Source organism: Trachurus japonicus, chromosome 16 (genome assembly GCF_045865225.1).
Source record: "Trachurus japonicus isolate A0001 chromosome 16, Traja_1.0".
NCBI classification, from domain to species: domain Eukaryota; kingdom Metazoa; phylum Chordata; class Actinopteri; order Carangiformes; family Carangidae; genus Trachurus; species Trachurus japonicus.
The window spans coordinates 36807517-36821774 of record NC_140922.1 but is presented as its reverse complement, the minus strand read 5'-3'; the positions used below and the strand labels follow the sequence as shown (position 1 = coordinate 36821774).

Sequence of the window (14258 nt, the reverse complement as noted above, 5' to 3'; positions counted from 1 at the left end):
CTAAGATTGATTTGCACTGGAACTACAGCTTTGGGCTCGTTAACTTCAGAGTGAGACAGAGTGCAGTTCATCAACAGACAACAGTCTCTGCAACTGTGTGTACACTGTGGCCTAGAGGCAGAGTGAAAGTCTGCTGACCATGAGGTTGTGGGTTCGATACCTACCTTGGTCAACCATTTGTATGGTGATCACTGCTTGCACTATTTGCTAATTCTGCAACAGCGTTCAGCTGCTTTCAGCAGTCACACGCATTTCCATCAGGAAATGATACTTTATCTAGTTGGTGATCAAGCTTTGTCATTACAATTACTCCCAAGCAGTTTAATGATGGTAAAAATGAAACATAAGCTCAGGTGAGCCAGGTGGAGAGCGAATTAGCGCATCCTTTATTTTCTTATTTAATTGTTTTAATAGGGCACCGCCCGTCCTTACAGGTGAAGCATAAGCACACAGACGTTCCGCTTTTCGGGATTCTCACATTTTATTTCAAAGTCCGCTATAAAGGAATGATGAAGAAATCTGGATTGATTGATCATTTGTAAACACACCACATATCAGTCTAAATAGGCAAAAAAAAAAAAAGTTTATGAATTCAATTCAATTTACTGCAGACAGCGGCGAGAGAGAGAGAGAGAGAGAGAGAGAGAGAGAGAGAGAGAGCGAGAGAACTGAAAGCTGCGGGGGGGGGGGGCTCTCCGTGATCGTGGAGTGGAGAGTCAGCAGCTGGATTTCGCACGGTCAGTAGGCTATAGGCTCTTCGTGGGTATAAACAACAACAACAACAACAACAACAATCAAACAACAACCAACACAACGACCATTATTCATTGCGTTATTACATTTGTGGGAAGTTATTACAACATTGAAAGTTGGAGATTTTCACTTCCCCACAAACGTAATAAACCTCTACAAACGTAATAGCTATTACATTTGTGGGAAATCGCGTATTACGTTTGTAGTAGGCAGCGGCTATTACGTTTGTGGAAAATGTATTACGTTTGCAGGATTATTACATTAAAAGCTGCATATTTTTATTACGTTTGTGGTTTATTACGTTCGTGGGCATTATTACATTGGCGGGCGTTACAGACCACTAATGTTATAATTTAGGAAGAGTTCAGATTAATATAGATGGACATTTAATCCTGCAGCAGCAGTAACAGTTTACTGATTTACTGATTATTTACTGATGCATATGTTATAGTTCCAAGATTTTCTATTAAAATAAAGCCAATAATGACATGTTTTGTATTCTCTTTTTATTTGGAAAGGTACCGAAAAGTACCGAAAAGTATCGAAAAACATGTTGGTACCGATACCGGTAGCCTACCAAAATGTTGGTATCGTGACAACACTAATACATATACAGTACATTCATACATACATTCATACTTAAGGCTCATTTATGCTCCACGTACGGACGTAATTGTATGCGTCCGTTTCAAACGTTGTTACCGTCACTGCTCACATACTTTCATGCGTCCTTTCCGTTGGCATAGATGTTAACCAATACATCCACCAGGGGGCAGCGCAGAGTCAAAAGTTTATGACAACAAACATGGCGACTATGGAGGAGGTCTTGATTATGTACATAATAAATAAAAGAAGAAAACGGACTCGTTGTAAGAGGCGGTGGTCGGTAAGGCCGTTAAATTCATCACGGCTGGAGGACGGAGAATTTTTCTCTCTCGTCCTTCCGATGCGATCTATGGACACAGAGCGCCACTTCCAGTATTTTCGGATGTCGGCTGGGGCGTTTGATGACTTGCTGTGCCGGGTGGCTCCTCACATCCAGCACAACTGTATCGGGGCGATAGACGGCAAACACGTCAGGGTGAGAGCACCAGCCAGCAGTGGGAGTAGTTTTATTAACTACAAGGGTTTCTTCAGCTTCATCTTAAAGCAGAAGTAAGTGATATATTTGTGTTAATATAAGTCTTAAATAGTTGTATCTTCCGACAGCAATCACTTCTATAGAGTGTTTGGTCTGAAACACGGGTCTGTCAGTCCCTCTGCTCTGCTCTGAGCCCAGGAGAAAACATTTATCGTATCCTACAGTTTTTATCCAATGAGGAGAGAGAACAGCATGCAGGGCTGTGTGTGCAGCCAAGGGACGCCGTGAATGTGGTGACGTAGGGACGAGGACTGGTGCGTTCAAGGCAACTCGTAACTGGTGTTTTTCCGACCTGTGAAGTCGTACCAGTTCGATCTGGTACGAGTTCACGGGTCAGAAGTTACGAGTGGCCGTTATAGTGACTTTCACAGGTAAAACAGGTCGGAGAAACACGAGTGGGTTGCCTGAAACGCTACAAAGTCGTAAGTTGTGACTTGAAGCTGTAATTTACGGTTTCAAAAGCCTGCCTGGAACGCAGCATTAGCCAAAACCACCGGATCGCTTACTTCTGCTTTAATGGCAGCCTGTGATGCAAGATACAAATTTAGATACATTGACATCAGAGTTTACGGGAGAGACCGTGATGCGGGGGTCTTCTCGAGGAGCCACTTTGGATCCCAGCTCATCAAAGGCAGGCTTCCTCTCCCACCCCCGGCTCCTCTGCCTGGGACTGAGATCATCACTCCAGCTGTGTTTGTTGGGGATGAAGCATTTCCGCAGAAAGTAAACCTGATGCGACCCTATCCAGGTCAGTACACCCTACACATCACAACACTACAGTACAGAGAGACACAATATTGTATTTTTAAATATTTATTAATTTACAATATTTATTAATTAAACCAGGTTTATGGCATAGTGTATTGTGGCATGCTACTCTTTTACTTTACTGTTATATTTGTGCTATTGTCTGCAGAAATGCATCCAGCATAATATATCATTGATTATGATTTAGGTTAGGGTTTAATTTAGGTTTTAGTTTTTGGCATTTATTGATCATTTGTGATTTATTTTTTTTTTCCCCCTCTTAAGTATTTGTCCCAGAAAACAAATGATCATGCATCTTGTAACAGCAATATTCTTTTTACAGGGTTGCACCTCACAGCTGATCAGCGAACCTACAATTACCGGCACTCCAGGGCCAGGAGAGTTATAGAGAACGCTTTCAGCATGCTTGCAGCAAGATGGCGAGTCTTTGGAAGGGCTCTGGAGTGTTCAGTTGAAACTGCACAGGATGTCACAAAGGCATGCGTTGCTCTGCATAATTATCTTTGTGATGCAGATCAGTTCCAGCCAGAAACCGAAAGGTGCATTGCTCCTGTACTGATGGACACAGAGGGTGCACCTGGAGAATGGCGACAGGCGACTCAAGGAGACACTAACCTTCTGGACTCTCAGCGCTTAACTCAAGCCAGAGCAACACAGGATGGCATGGCTGTGCGTGATCTACTCAAAGACTACTTCCTGACTGATGAGGGAAGGGTTACTTGGCAGGATGCTGTCGTCCAACGAGGAAGATTACATTAAAAGGTAATGACATACACAGAAAGAGCCCAGTAAAAAACTTTTATTCACTGGCAAATTACAAAAGATAACAGTGTAGTAATCTACTCTTACATGAAACATACTACATATACACCATACATAAAACAGTGTGAGCTCATGTAAACGATTCAAAATGAGCACTAGAACAATGAAGTGCACAAATCTGTGGGCTCATGTAAACAATTCATAACAGAATGTGAGCCCCACAAAAATTCAATACTGCAAAAAGTGTTAACAGTGTTACCTCATGTAAACAAAAGATAAAGTGCAAATGAATTATCATTCAGGAAACAGACAGTCCATCATCTGGAACATATGGGACTTATTTTAACCACTGTGAAGTCTGTGTCCAACCTTGTCACAGACACAAAAATTGCATTTCTATATTGTTTACCCATAACAAAGCATCAGCTGCTGTATTTCTTTTACGAGCCGCTTGGCGTCATGTTCAGGAAGTTGTAGCAAAAAGCTGTTTAGGTAGGTTGTGAAAGTTGTGAACATGTTTTTGTTTTCCTGAGTCTCGCTGCGAATTTCTTCCAGCCTCTGGAGTAGTGCAGCATCAACTGTAGTTAGTTCCTCACTTCGCTTCCTCTTTTTTTTCTCATGTGCTGTCCCAGTTGGACTAGGAGCTGAAGAGGGGCTTGTCACATCAGAGGAGGATTGTGTACCAGAACTTGATGCAGGTGAAGGAGGAGGATCGACAGTGTGCACACTTGAAGTACTGGCCTCTCCGTCATCTTCTGATGGCTAGAACAGAGAAGCCACATGTAAAGAGTGTACAGTAACAATTTCTCCTCCTCTAGCCCTCAGCTACCACCACATTTGTTCGTTTTTGCACTTCCCTACTTTAATGTTTTTAAAGATGTAGGTAAATTGTAAGATTTTTTTTAAATATGTAGGCAAATCTATTTTGGTAAATCTTTCAGTGAAGCTTATATCAAAGACTGTGGAAATAATACATTAGTGAACTTTAAAATGGCAAAAACCTAATCGTCTGTTTTAAATAATTAATCTGTTTTAATTTTAAATATAACGTTATATGTAGTTACTGTAGATCTACAATGTATGTATTCAGCGATTGCAGTTGCAGTCAAGAGTCCAGCTACTTTCCAAATAAAACACATTTAAAAAAGAGAAATCCGTACCAAGTCATTTTTTGGGTAGTTGGTCGCCGTTGCTCGATGGTTGATAAAGGGTTTAAGCCATCCAAGGCGCCGGAGGATCGGGTGATCCTGCGACCCGTCAGCAGCATCCCCACTCCGCTTGCTGGCTGACTTGTTGTGGGCGCGAACAAACCTGTCCCTCACCTGTCGCCACTTCTCTTTCGCCACGGTCCACGGGACATTAAGTTCTCTACCGATCTCCTACCAGCTGTTTTGGACCAAATGTTTGTCCCTGTGTCCCGGCGAACTCACATCAAAAATGTGGCAGTAATTCCTTACCAACTCACATAGTCTCTCTTCAAAAAGTTCAGCCATCGTGTGTCGTCGTCTTCTTCTTCTGTCTCACACTGGCTCTAGGCTCCGTATCGGGTAGTGACGGCAACAGCGCCCCCACGGTTTCCGGTGGTACTGCTCCGTTTGGTGCGTATCCGTAAGCTTTGTGGAAACGGACGAAAAACGGACGAAATGAACGCAGAGTACCGACGAAAGGCTCCGTCCGTATCCGTATGCGTATTTAACGTTGAGCATAAATGGGCCTTTACTTTCATACATACATAGATGCATTTATTCATACATACATACATACATACTTACTTTCATACATACATACATACCAGTGGCGGCTGGTGACTGAAAAAATTGGGGAGGACAGGAGGAAAACCAGTCCACGGTGTCATGTTATTTTAGTCAACTACCTATCTCTACTTTCTTATATTCGATTTAATTTGAGTAATAAAACAATGACGTACAAGACTTCTTTAAAAAAACATTTTATTAAATGATAAAAGTCTGTTGACATCAGGACCATGAGTGGAGGTGAGTGACTTTGACATCAGGACCATGAGAGGAGCAGAGATCCTGTTGACAACATCAGAGGTGCAGAGTGAGCAGAAATCAAACTTTGTCAGTTTCATAGTAATTGGAAAAAACACTGAGGAAAAAAATAATTGAACTATTAAGTACTCACCTTTTCTTTAGAATTTGTAAAGCCACAAGGCAGAGTGACTTTGACATCAGGACCATGAGAGGAGCAGTGACTTTGACATCAGGACCATGAGAGGAGCAGTGACTTTGACATCAGGACCATGAGAGGAGCAGTGACTTTGACATCAGGACCATGAGAGCAGGTGAGTGACTTTGACATCAGGACCATGAGAGGAGCAGTGACTTTGACATCAGGACCATGAGAGGAGCAGTGACTTTGACATCAGGACCATGAGAGCAGGTGAGTGACTTTGACATCAGGACCATGAGAGGAGCAGTGACTTAAATAAATGCGACTTATAAACCGGTGCGACTTATATATGTTCTTTTCCTCTTCATGACGTATTTTTAGGCAGATGCGACTAATACTCAGGTGCGACATATAGTCCGGAAAATACGGTAATTAGTGGGGCTCGGACCGTCGGACAGTCACCGGCATGCCAGCCATCTGCTCTACCCACTACGCTACCGCAGCAGTTTACAAAGACTGCAGGACAGCACAGCACATCACACAACACTCATTAGTACACTCGCCCAAGACAAAGTGCGTTGCTGTTCCGTATTATGTCCCGCTGTTGTGCCGCTAAATATCTTCTCCTTCCGCGCCTCGACCCCAGGTTACCGTTGTGACAGTCAACGCGAATGCAGCTGTCAGAGTAACTACACGACAGCAGCATATCACAACAAAACAACTTCGTTGCTGCTCCGTATTGTGTCCCGGTCGTGCCGCTAACATTATGTCCTCCAACCGATTCCAATATCGCTGAAAACTCCATATTTCTTGTCCGAGCATAGCTGGTAGTGAAAGCTGTAAAATACATAGCGGTATTTCCTGTTTACAGCTGTATAAATGTGAGAATGAAATTTTGGAACTGTTATTGGACCAACCTGCTGTCAATCTTGTGTTCTGATTGCTGATTGGTACAGAAGAGCCTCCTCCGTCATGACGTCATTTTACGTGTCTTAGCCAATCACAGGTCAGGATGAAGACATCCTAAATGCATTGAGTCAATGGAAGAAGATCCCGCCCCGAGGCCAGTTAGGGAAGTAAAAATCTTGCCACCTCCGTAGAGCCCCCACCTTCCTGCTCCCTGCTCCTCACACAGCCTGCTCTGTCTCCTGAGCCTGCTGGCGGCGCAGTTGAGCCGTTTTAAGTGGATTTTCTTCCAAAAAACAAACTTTTTTTATGATAAAATACATATATAATATTTTATAAATTATACTGAGATTTGGTAATGATTTATTTCAACCAGTTACTCTTTCTTAAATAAAAAATAAATTTTCCTTTTGCCTCTCAAAAATAGAGGAGGACCAACCTCCTCTGCCTCAATGGACCAGCCTCCTCTGATACATACATACATACATACATACATACATACATACATACATACATACATACATACATACATACATACATACATACATACTTACTTTCATACATACATACATACATACATACATTCATAATACTTTCTTTCATACATACATACATACATTCATAATACTTTCTTTCATACATACATACATACATTCATACTTACTTTCATACACATATGCATAGCCTACATTCATACATACATACAGTACATACGTTAAAGGGTTAGTTCGGGTCTTTTGATATGAATCTATATGGCATCCCCATCACCAGTTACGTGCTGTGACAGTGACTTTCCCCGGACTGCGTCCCGTGAGCGGAGTTCCGGTCTGGTTTCGGTGCTGACGAATGTAGTCCGGCTAGTTGGCTGGGGTCACGAAAATAAAGCGTTTTTCTTCTCAAAACAATATGCGTTCAAAAGAGTGATATATTTGCATCACAAAACCGTTGTCCACGAAAAAGTCTGACCTCGCAATCGCTTGGCGCTATTTTCTCTCCCTCCGTATCACTGCGCGCTGCCGCCTGTAGACGGCTGTGCGCATTTCCATCAGCTGTTTCACTGAGTTTACTGCTCGGATAGTTCACATAAACATATCTGATTATGACACAAGTGATGAAGCCATCCCTTGTTTTAGCACAGAGCTAAAGGGAGAGCTTTATGAACCTGATGTGATGCTGAACTTCGTCAGATGGAGTTAGAGCCATAGACTGTTAGGTAGGTCCAGAGCGATAGATATTATATTGTTATATCTATCGCTCTGGGTAGGTCTATATAAAAGAGGTGGGTGGTCGTTGCAGCGCAGTTCATGGTGGAAGATCAGACGGACAAACATACACAGACAGACAGCGTGCATCACCTGCACCGGACGGTGCTGCTGAAGAAAAAAGAAAAAAAAGAAAGAACGGCGCTCCAGCCAGCTGACGTGCAGCTCACCTGCAGCTGTCAGAGGAGCCTCCGTTCTCTCTCTTTAGCCTGGTGTTTGGCTGCACGTTGTTTAAAAGAGTTCAACATGTGAAGATCTAACTAGGCTACTATCTCCACACCGGTCAGCTGAACCAGAGCACAGTGGACGCAGCTGGTGTGGAGGCTCGCTATTTTATAACCGCAAGAAAAAAATAATCGTCCTGATTTTCTGATAGTGTGTGTACATTTGTCGGGCTGATCTTCCATCACAGACTGCGCTGCATTACTGATCATCACCCGGTCACCCTGTCTGTCACAGCTACAGCTGTGGTCTAACTTCACCTTTTCACTTCCCTGTCCCTCCTCTCTCTCTCTGTCTGCTCGTTTTAACTCCATCTGACGAGGTTCAGCATCACATCAGGTTCATAAAGGTCTCCCCTTGGCTCTGTGCTAAAACAAGGGATGGCTTCATCACTTGTGTCATAATCAGATATGTTTATGTGAACTATCCGAGCAGTAAACTCAGTGAAACAGCTGATGGAAATGCGCACAGCCGTCTACAGGCGGCAGCGCGCAGTGATACGGAGGGAGAGAAAATAGCGCCAAGCGATTGCGAGGTCAGACTTTTTCGTGGACAACGGTTTTGTGATGCAAATATATCACTCTTTTGAACGCATATTGTTTTGAGAAGAAAAACGCTTTATTTTCGTGACCCCAGCCAACTAGCCGGACTACATTCGTCAGCACCGAAACCAGACCGGAACTCCGCTCACGGGACGCAGTCCGGGGAAAGTCACTGTCACAGCACGTAACTGGTGATGGGGATGCCATTTAGATTCCCACAGTTGGATCAAGCTACTCCCAGCGTGGAGGGCCCCCCGTGAGGAAAGCACTGGAGCTAGACTTAAAGAAAACATGATAAAATCAACATTAAAAAGATTAAGAAAGACTTCCGGTTCCGGCCATGCCCGAGTCAGACGCATAAGCAGATTGCTCTGCCCGATTTCAGTTTAAATTAGCCTGAAAACAAACCATATCCCACGTGCAACTTTAAAATGACCACGAAAACGCCAAACTCAAGCCAAAAACAGACTAAAATGGACACCAGAATGGGGAAAAATGATGACCCGAAGACGAAACAAAAGCAGCTAACGCTCAATGCTAACTTAACCAACAATGAGTCTGGAGCTGAACAGCTAATGCTAAAAGAGCTCCGGAGATTCAGACAAGAGTCCGGGGAGGCACAACGACAAATTAAAGACTCTCAGACACGGATGGAGACGTCAATGGTCGAAATTAAACAACAGATAGACACACTGGAGGAGAGGCTGACCACTACCGAAACCAGAGTGAGTGACACTGAAGACCGGGGCCTACGGCAAGAAAGAGCGCTAGCCTACCTGCTAAGTAAGGATGCTAAGCTAACCGCTAGACTGGATGACATGGAAAACAGGCTCCGCAGGAACAACATCAGAGTGTATGGAATACCTGAGGGCGCAGAGGGTAAAGAGATGATTCCGTTCATAACCAATCTCTTTAAGTCAAATCTGAAACTGCAGGAAGATATGAACATATGCTTGGAGAGGGCTCACAGGGCCATAACGCCGAAGCCGAAGCCGACAGTGCCGCCGAGTTCAATAATAGTGCGGTTTTTAGACTTTAAAGTTAAACAGACGGTGCTCCAACAAGCCTGGGCCCAGCGAGATGTGGAGTTTCAGGGGAAAAAAGTTTATTTTGACCAAGACTACTCCCAGGATGTTCAGAGAAAGAGAAAGCAAGTGCGCAAAGTCATTAAAAAGCTCAGGGAACGCAACATCAGAGCTCAAGCACCATACCCGGCGCAGCTAAGAGTATTTTTGGACACCGGGGTCAAAACCTTCCCCTCTCTTTGTGAAGCTCAACCAACTCTGCAGGAGTTAGGAGTGGACGTGGACGTGAATGAACAGGACCTCCTGGAGAGGGAGCTACTACAGGACGGATGGCTGACCCAGGGCAGACGGGGGAAAATGGGTCTGACCCTGACTCCCAAGGAAATCAAGACCATCATGAACAGTGCAGATCACCATGGAAACGACTGACGACATGGACTCCACAAAAGCTAGGAATGGAAATAGACGTGAAATGAGTGGGACATCTTAGAGAGAGAGAGCTACTACACAGATCGACACTGAAAGGTTTGACAATGAGAAAGTAGATATCTAACTTTTTTTTTTTTTTTTTCATAAAAGATAAAATGGTAAAGGTAACATGAGTGTAGTAAAAGCATATTAAACTCTAAATGTTTACAGGCTTGAGAAAATTAAAATTAAGAGCTCGGGCAAGAGGATACGTAAGGGTTTTCCCTTCTTTTTTTTTTTTTTTTTCTCCACCTTTTTTTTTTTTTATTACAGACTGATTTGGGCACTTAATGCAGCAGAGTGTGGACATTGCGCGGACTGCTGCTCACACATTTTGTGTACCCCTCCCAGGGAGTCTACCCGGACTAGGTTTACATCAGGGGTGGGTTATACATGGACTGTTAACCATATGTCTCTTTAATGAGGGTAACCCACGGTCTCATTGGAAGTTCTATCAAGTTACCAGTTGGTTTTGGAATTTCATATGTTCTCTGTTTTACGGCAAGGTGACCCTATGCACTATTTTCGGTTGTAAATGTACCAAGACAGTTAAGAGAGAGAGGGAAATGGTGAATTATGTTATCTTTTTTTTTTCTTCTTCCCACATAGTAAAAAATGACCACTCTGAAATGTGTTAGTTACAATGTAAACGGACTAAATCACCCTATAAAGAGAAAAAAAATATTGGCACAATTAAAAAGGTTGGATTGTTCAATAGGGTTATTGCAAGAAACCCATTTAAATGAGGAAGAACATGCTAAGTTAAAAAGGGGGTGGGTGGGGCAGGCATTTAGTGCATCATATGAAAATCATAAGAAAAGGGGAGTAACGATTCTCTGCCATAAATCCTTATGTTTGGTCCCAGAGAAGGTTCTCCAGGACAAAAAAGGTCGTTGGGTAATAGTCATAGGTTCCATTGGAGAACTTGTATTGACAATTATGAATATCTATGCACCCAATGAGGACGATCCAGGGTTCTTTAAGGAGGTGGCTCAACTTTTGGCAGGGAACTCAAAAGGAATAATAATATTAGGGGGTGATTTTAATTGCGTGATAAACAAAAACATAGATAAATTTCCATTTGAACAAAAATATCAAATATCCAAATCCAAAGCAGTGTGTAATATGCTAGATGAGCTCGGACTGGTTGACATTTGGCGTGTAAAAAACCCCAAGACCAGAGATTAGGGGAGACCGGGGTTGGTTGGCTACAGGGGTTGGTTGGCACACCCCTGTTTTCTGGCCTCCTGTTGGTCACAGACTCACAAATGTGACATCAAAATGACCATCTTTTTGAACTGCACTTATCTAGTTTGTTAAAACATCTGAAAATTACTCACTTTTTTGCTGAGGGCAAAATATCTGTTTTTTAGTACCAAAAGTAAAAAATTGCCCCCCGCACTTAAAGTGTTATAAAATTGCTTTGGATAAAGATATTGGAAATGTGTTACTTCCAGTTTGTAGAGATATATTATATTATAGAGATATTCTCACATAAATGATGCCAGAGTGCTATGGCAAAGAGTGAAAAGTGTGCCAACCAACCCCGGTCTCCCCTACACTCACTTCTCGAGAGTTCATAAGAGTCACTCAAGAATTGATTATTTCTGTATTTCAAAACAAGAAGCCCATAGAGTGGATGAATGCAACATTGAGCCCCAAACCCTTTCAGATCATGGCCCAGTGGTTATGTCATTATGTATGGACCAAAATAAGACTCGTAAACTATGGAGATTAAATGTGTCACTTTTAAATAACCTGGAGGTGGTTCAAGATATAAAAAACGAATTTAAAAATTTTCTTGACATAAATGATAATAATGAAGTCTCCCCTTCCACCTTGTGGGACACAGCGAAAGCAGTGTTAAGGGGCAAAATTATATCATTATCCTCTAAATTGAAAAAGGAACGCGAAAAAGATCAAAGGTTATTAGAAGAACAAATTAAGAAATTAGAGACGGAACACAAAAAAACAAATAAGGACACTATTTTCATAGAACTAAGTAAATGTAGACAGCAATTAAATGATTTATTAACATACAAAGCAGAGGGGGCCTTACGCTTCACTAATCAAAAGTATTACGAACAAGGGAATAAAGCAAGTAGGCTGCTCGCTTTCCAATTAAGAAAAGCACAAGCAAGCCGAACGATACAAAAAGTTACTTGCCTAAACTCAAAAAAATTGGTGTGTAGCATCCCCGGCTAAATGATGGTCGAACTCTCAAACTGATGGTTCACAATGTTTTATTCCTTGGACCGTTTCAATGTAAACACACCGTAAGAGCTATGAAAAGAAGAAAACAAAATACAGTTACCTTTACTCTTACTTGAAATGACCCTTTAACTGCCTTTATCACATAACAATCATGTAAGTTGACTCTCCTTTTATCTAATAAACTTATTGTAGACTCACAGGTTTTACTCTATGAATTATATTTTAACTGCTACGATTGATGTTACAGTCATGAAGGAAAATTCACATTTTAACTGAAAGACAACCTCCCATAGAGTGCAATATAAAACAATAACTAACATTACATTAGCATTTTTAACCGTTCGTTTTTAACCCACTAAACAGTTTTTAACCTTAGCAGACCTTATATAAACCAGACAAAATACATCCTGTTGCATTAATAAAACAACCTATGAGTTAGCTTATAGCTTCATCTCACTTCAATACAGACCGACACGGCAGCTCGCCGATGCTAATAGTAGCTACCGCTAACCACAATACGTTCCACACATGAAAATATCAACGGCAACCAAACTCGAGCCGGACATAAATATAGCATGAAATGGTAACGAAACAAACCTTGTGCCCCTTATTAGCCAGGTGCTAGGGCGTTTCATGAGGGTTAGACACACTTTGCTTGCTTTTAGCATTGAAGACACTCTTTTAGCCTTGCAGACACACTTTTCCTACTGCCGGTAAAGTCCGAAGCACCGGATGTGTACGAGGTCTCGGCGAGACGCTTTCAAAATAAAAGCACTAAATATCCGTCTGCTTAATATATAAAAATAAAAGCCTGGCCTTAAAGAATGTCAATAAGTAACATAAAAACACATTTATAAGAATACTATGCTCATATTAAAGGTCATTTACACTCCCACCAAATCATTACTGGTTTTTCATCCCCTTATTAGATGTAAAGCATGAATGATTTCTAAACCATGTGACCTTTAATTTTTAGTGCTTGAGTCAAAAATGTCCATAAACTCTTCATACTGTAAAGGATAGGTTGTGGAGTGAAAGGGGGTGATTAAACAGTCTCTAGGAGCAGGATCAGCTTCTGCACTGGACGTTCAACTATGGATGGCTTGCCAGAACGCTGTCCCTCCTTTCCCATCTTCTGATCTCCAACACGAATCTTCACTTTCCTCACTAGTCCATCTTTATCAGTCACTGTCTGTACAACTTTAGCCAATTTCCACTCGTTGCGAGGCTGATCTTCTGTCTTTTCCATCACAATGTCACCGACTTTGAGGTTTCTCCTTGGAGTATGCCAGCGTTGTCTGGTGGCAATGTTGTACACATACTCTCTTCTCCACCGGCCCCAGAACTGCTCTGCAAGGTACTGAACACGGCGCCACCTCTTACGAGCATACATATCCTCTCTGATGAATCTGCCAGGAGGTGGTAAGGCTGCAGTGGGTTTCATGGTGAGTAGGTGATTGGGCGTTAGCGGCTCTGGACTATCTGGATCATTTAAGTTGTCAACGGTGAGTGGACGACTGTTCACAATAGCTGCTGCCTCATAAAAGAACGTCCGTAATGAGGCATCGTCCAGCCTGCCTGATGAGGGTGAAAGAGTTGAACGAAGAACATTCCTCACCGTTCGGATCTGTCTCTCCCATACGCCTCCAGCATGGCTTGCATGCGGAGCGTTCATGCTGAAGTCACACTGTTTCTCAGCCAAAAACGTAGTCAGACGATCAGCATCCACTTGCTTGAGAGCTTCATTCAGTTCATTTTTAGCTCCAACGAAGTTCGTTCCTTGGTCACATTTTATGTCACGTATTGCTCCTCTTATTGCAATGAAACAACGAAGTCCATTTATGAAAGCATCTGTCGACATGTCGTCTAACATTTCAATGTGGATAGCTCGACAGCAAAGGCAGGTAAAAAGCAGTCCGTATCTCTTTTGTACCTTGCGTCCTTGTTTGGTGAAAAACGGACCGAAACAGTCCATTCCACAATAGGTGAAAGGTGGTGATGGATCCACACGCTCAGACGGCAAATCTGCCATTCGCTGCTCCTCTGTGAATCTTCTGAGTTT

At 42.5% G+C, this 14258-nt stretch overlaps 2 protein-coding genes and 1 long non-coding RNA gene across 4 annotated transcripts in view; 2 read left to right on the top strand and 1 right to left on the bottom strand.

Annotated features, from left to right (window-relative positions):
- LOC146972861 (GTPase IMAP family member 8-like) overlaps positions 1 to 14258 on the bottom strand; it is a 76824-nt gene that overhangs the window by 19338 nt on the left and 43228 nt on the right. The window lies entirely within an intron of this gene.
- Positions 2411 to 4065, top strand: LOC146972865 (uncharacterized). Its single transcript, XM_085802168.1, has 3 exons — positions 2411 to 2642; positions 2985 to 3376; positions 4057 to 4065. The coding sequence occupies exons 1-3, from the start codon at positions 2411 to 2413 to the stop codon at positions 4063 to 4065; spliced, it is 633 nt and encodes a 210-aa protein (XP_085658294.1).
- LOC146972864 (uncharacterized) lies at positions 5402 to 5864 on the top strand. 2 transcript variants are annotated; one of them, XR_015037963.1, is made up of 3 exons: positions 5402 to 5635; positions 5698 to 5765; positions 5796 to 5864. It is a non-coding gene; the product is annotated as an uncharacterized LOC146972864 (long non-coding RNA). The 2 variants fall into 2 exon arrangements; XR_015037964.1 differs by having other exon boundaries at positions 5402 to 5667.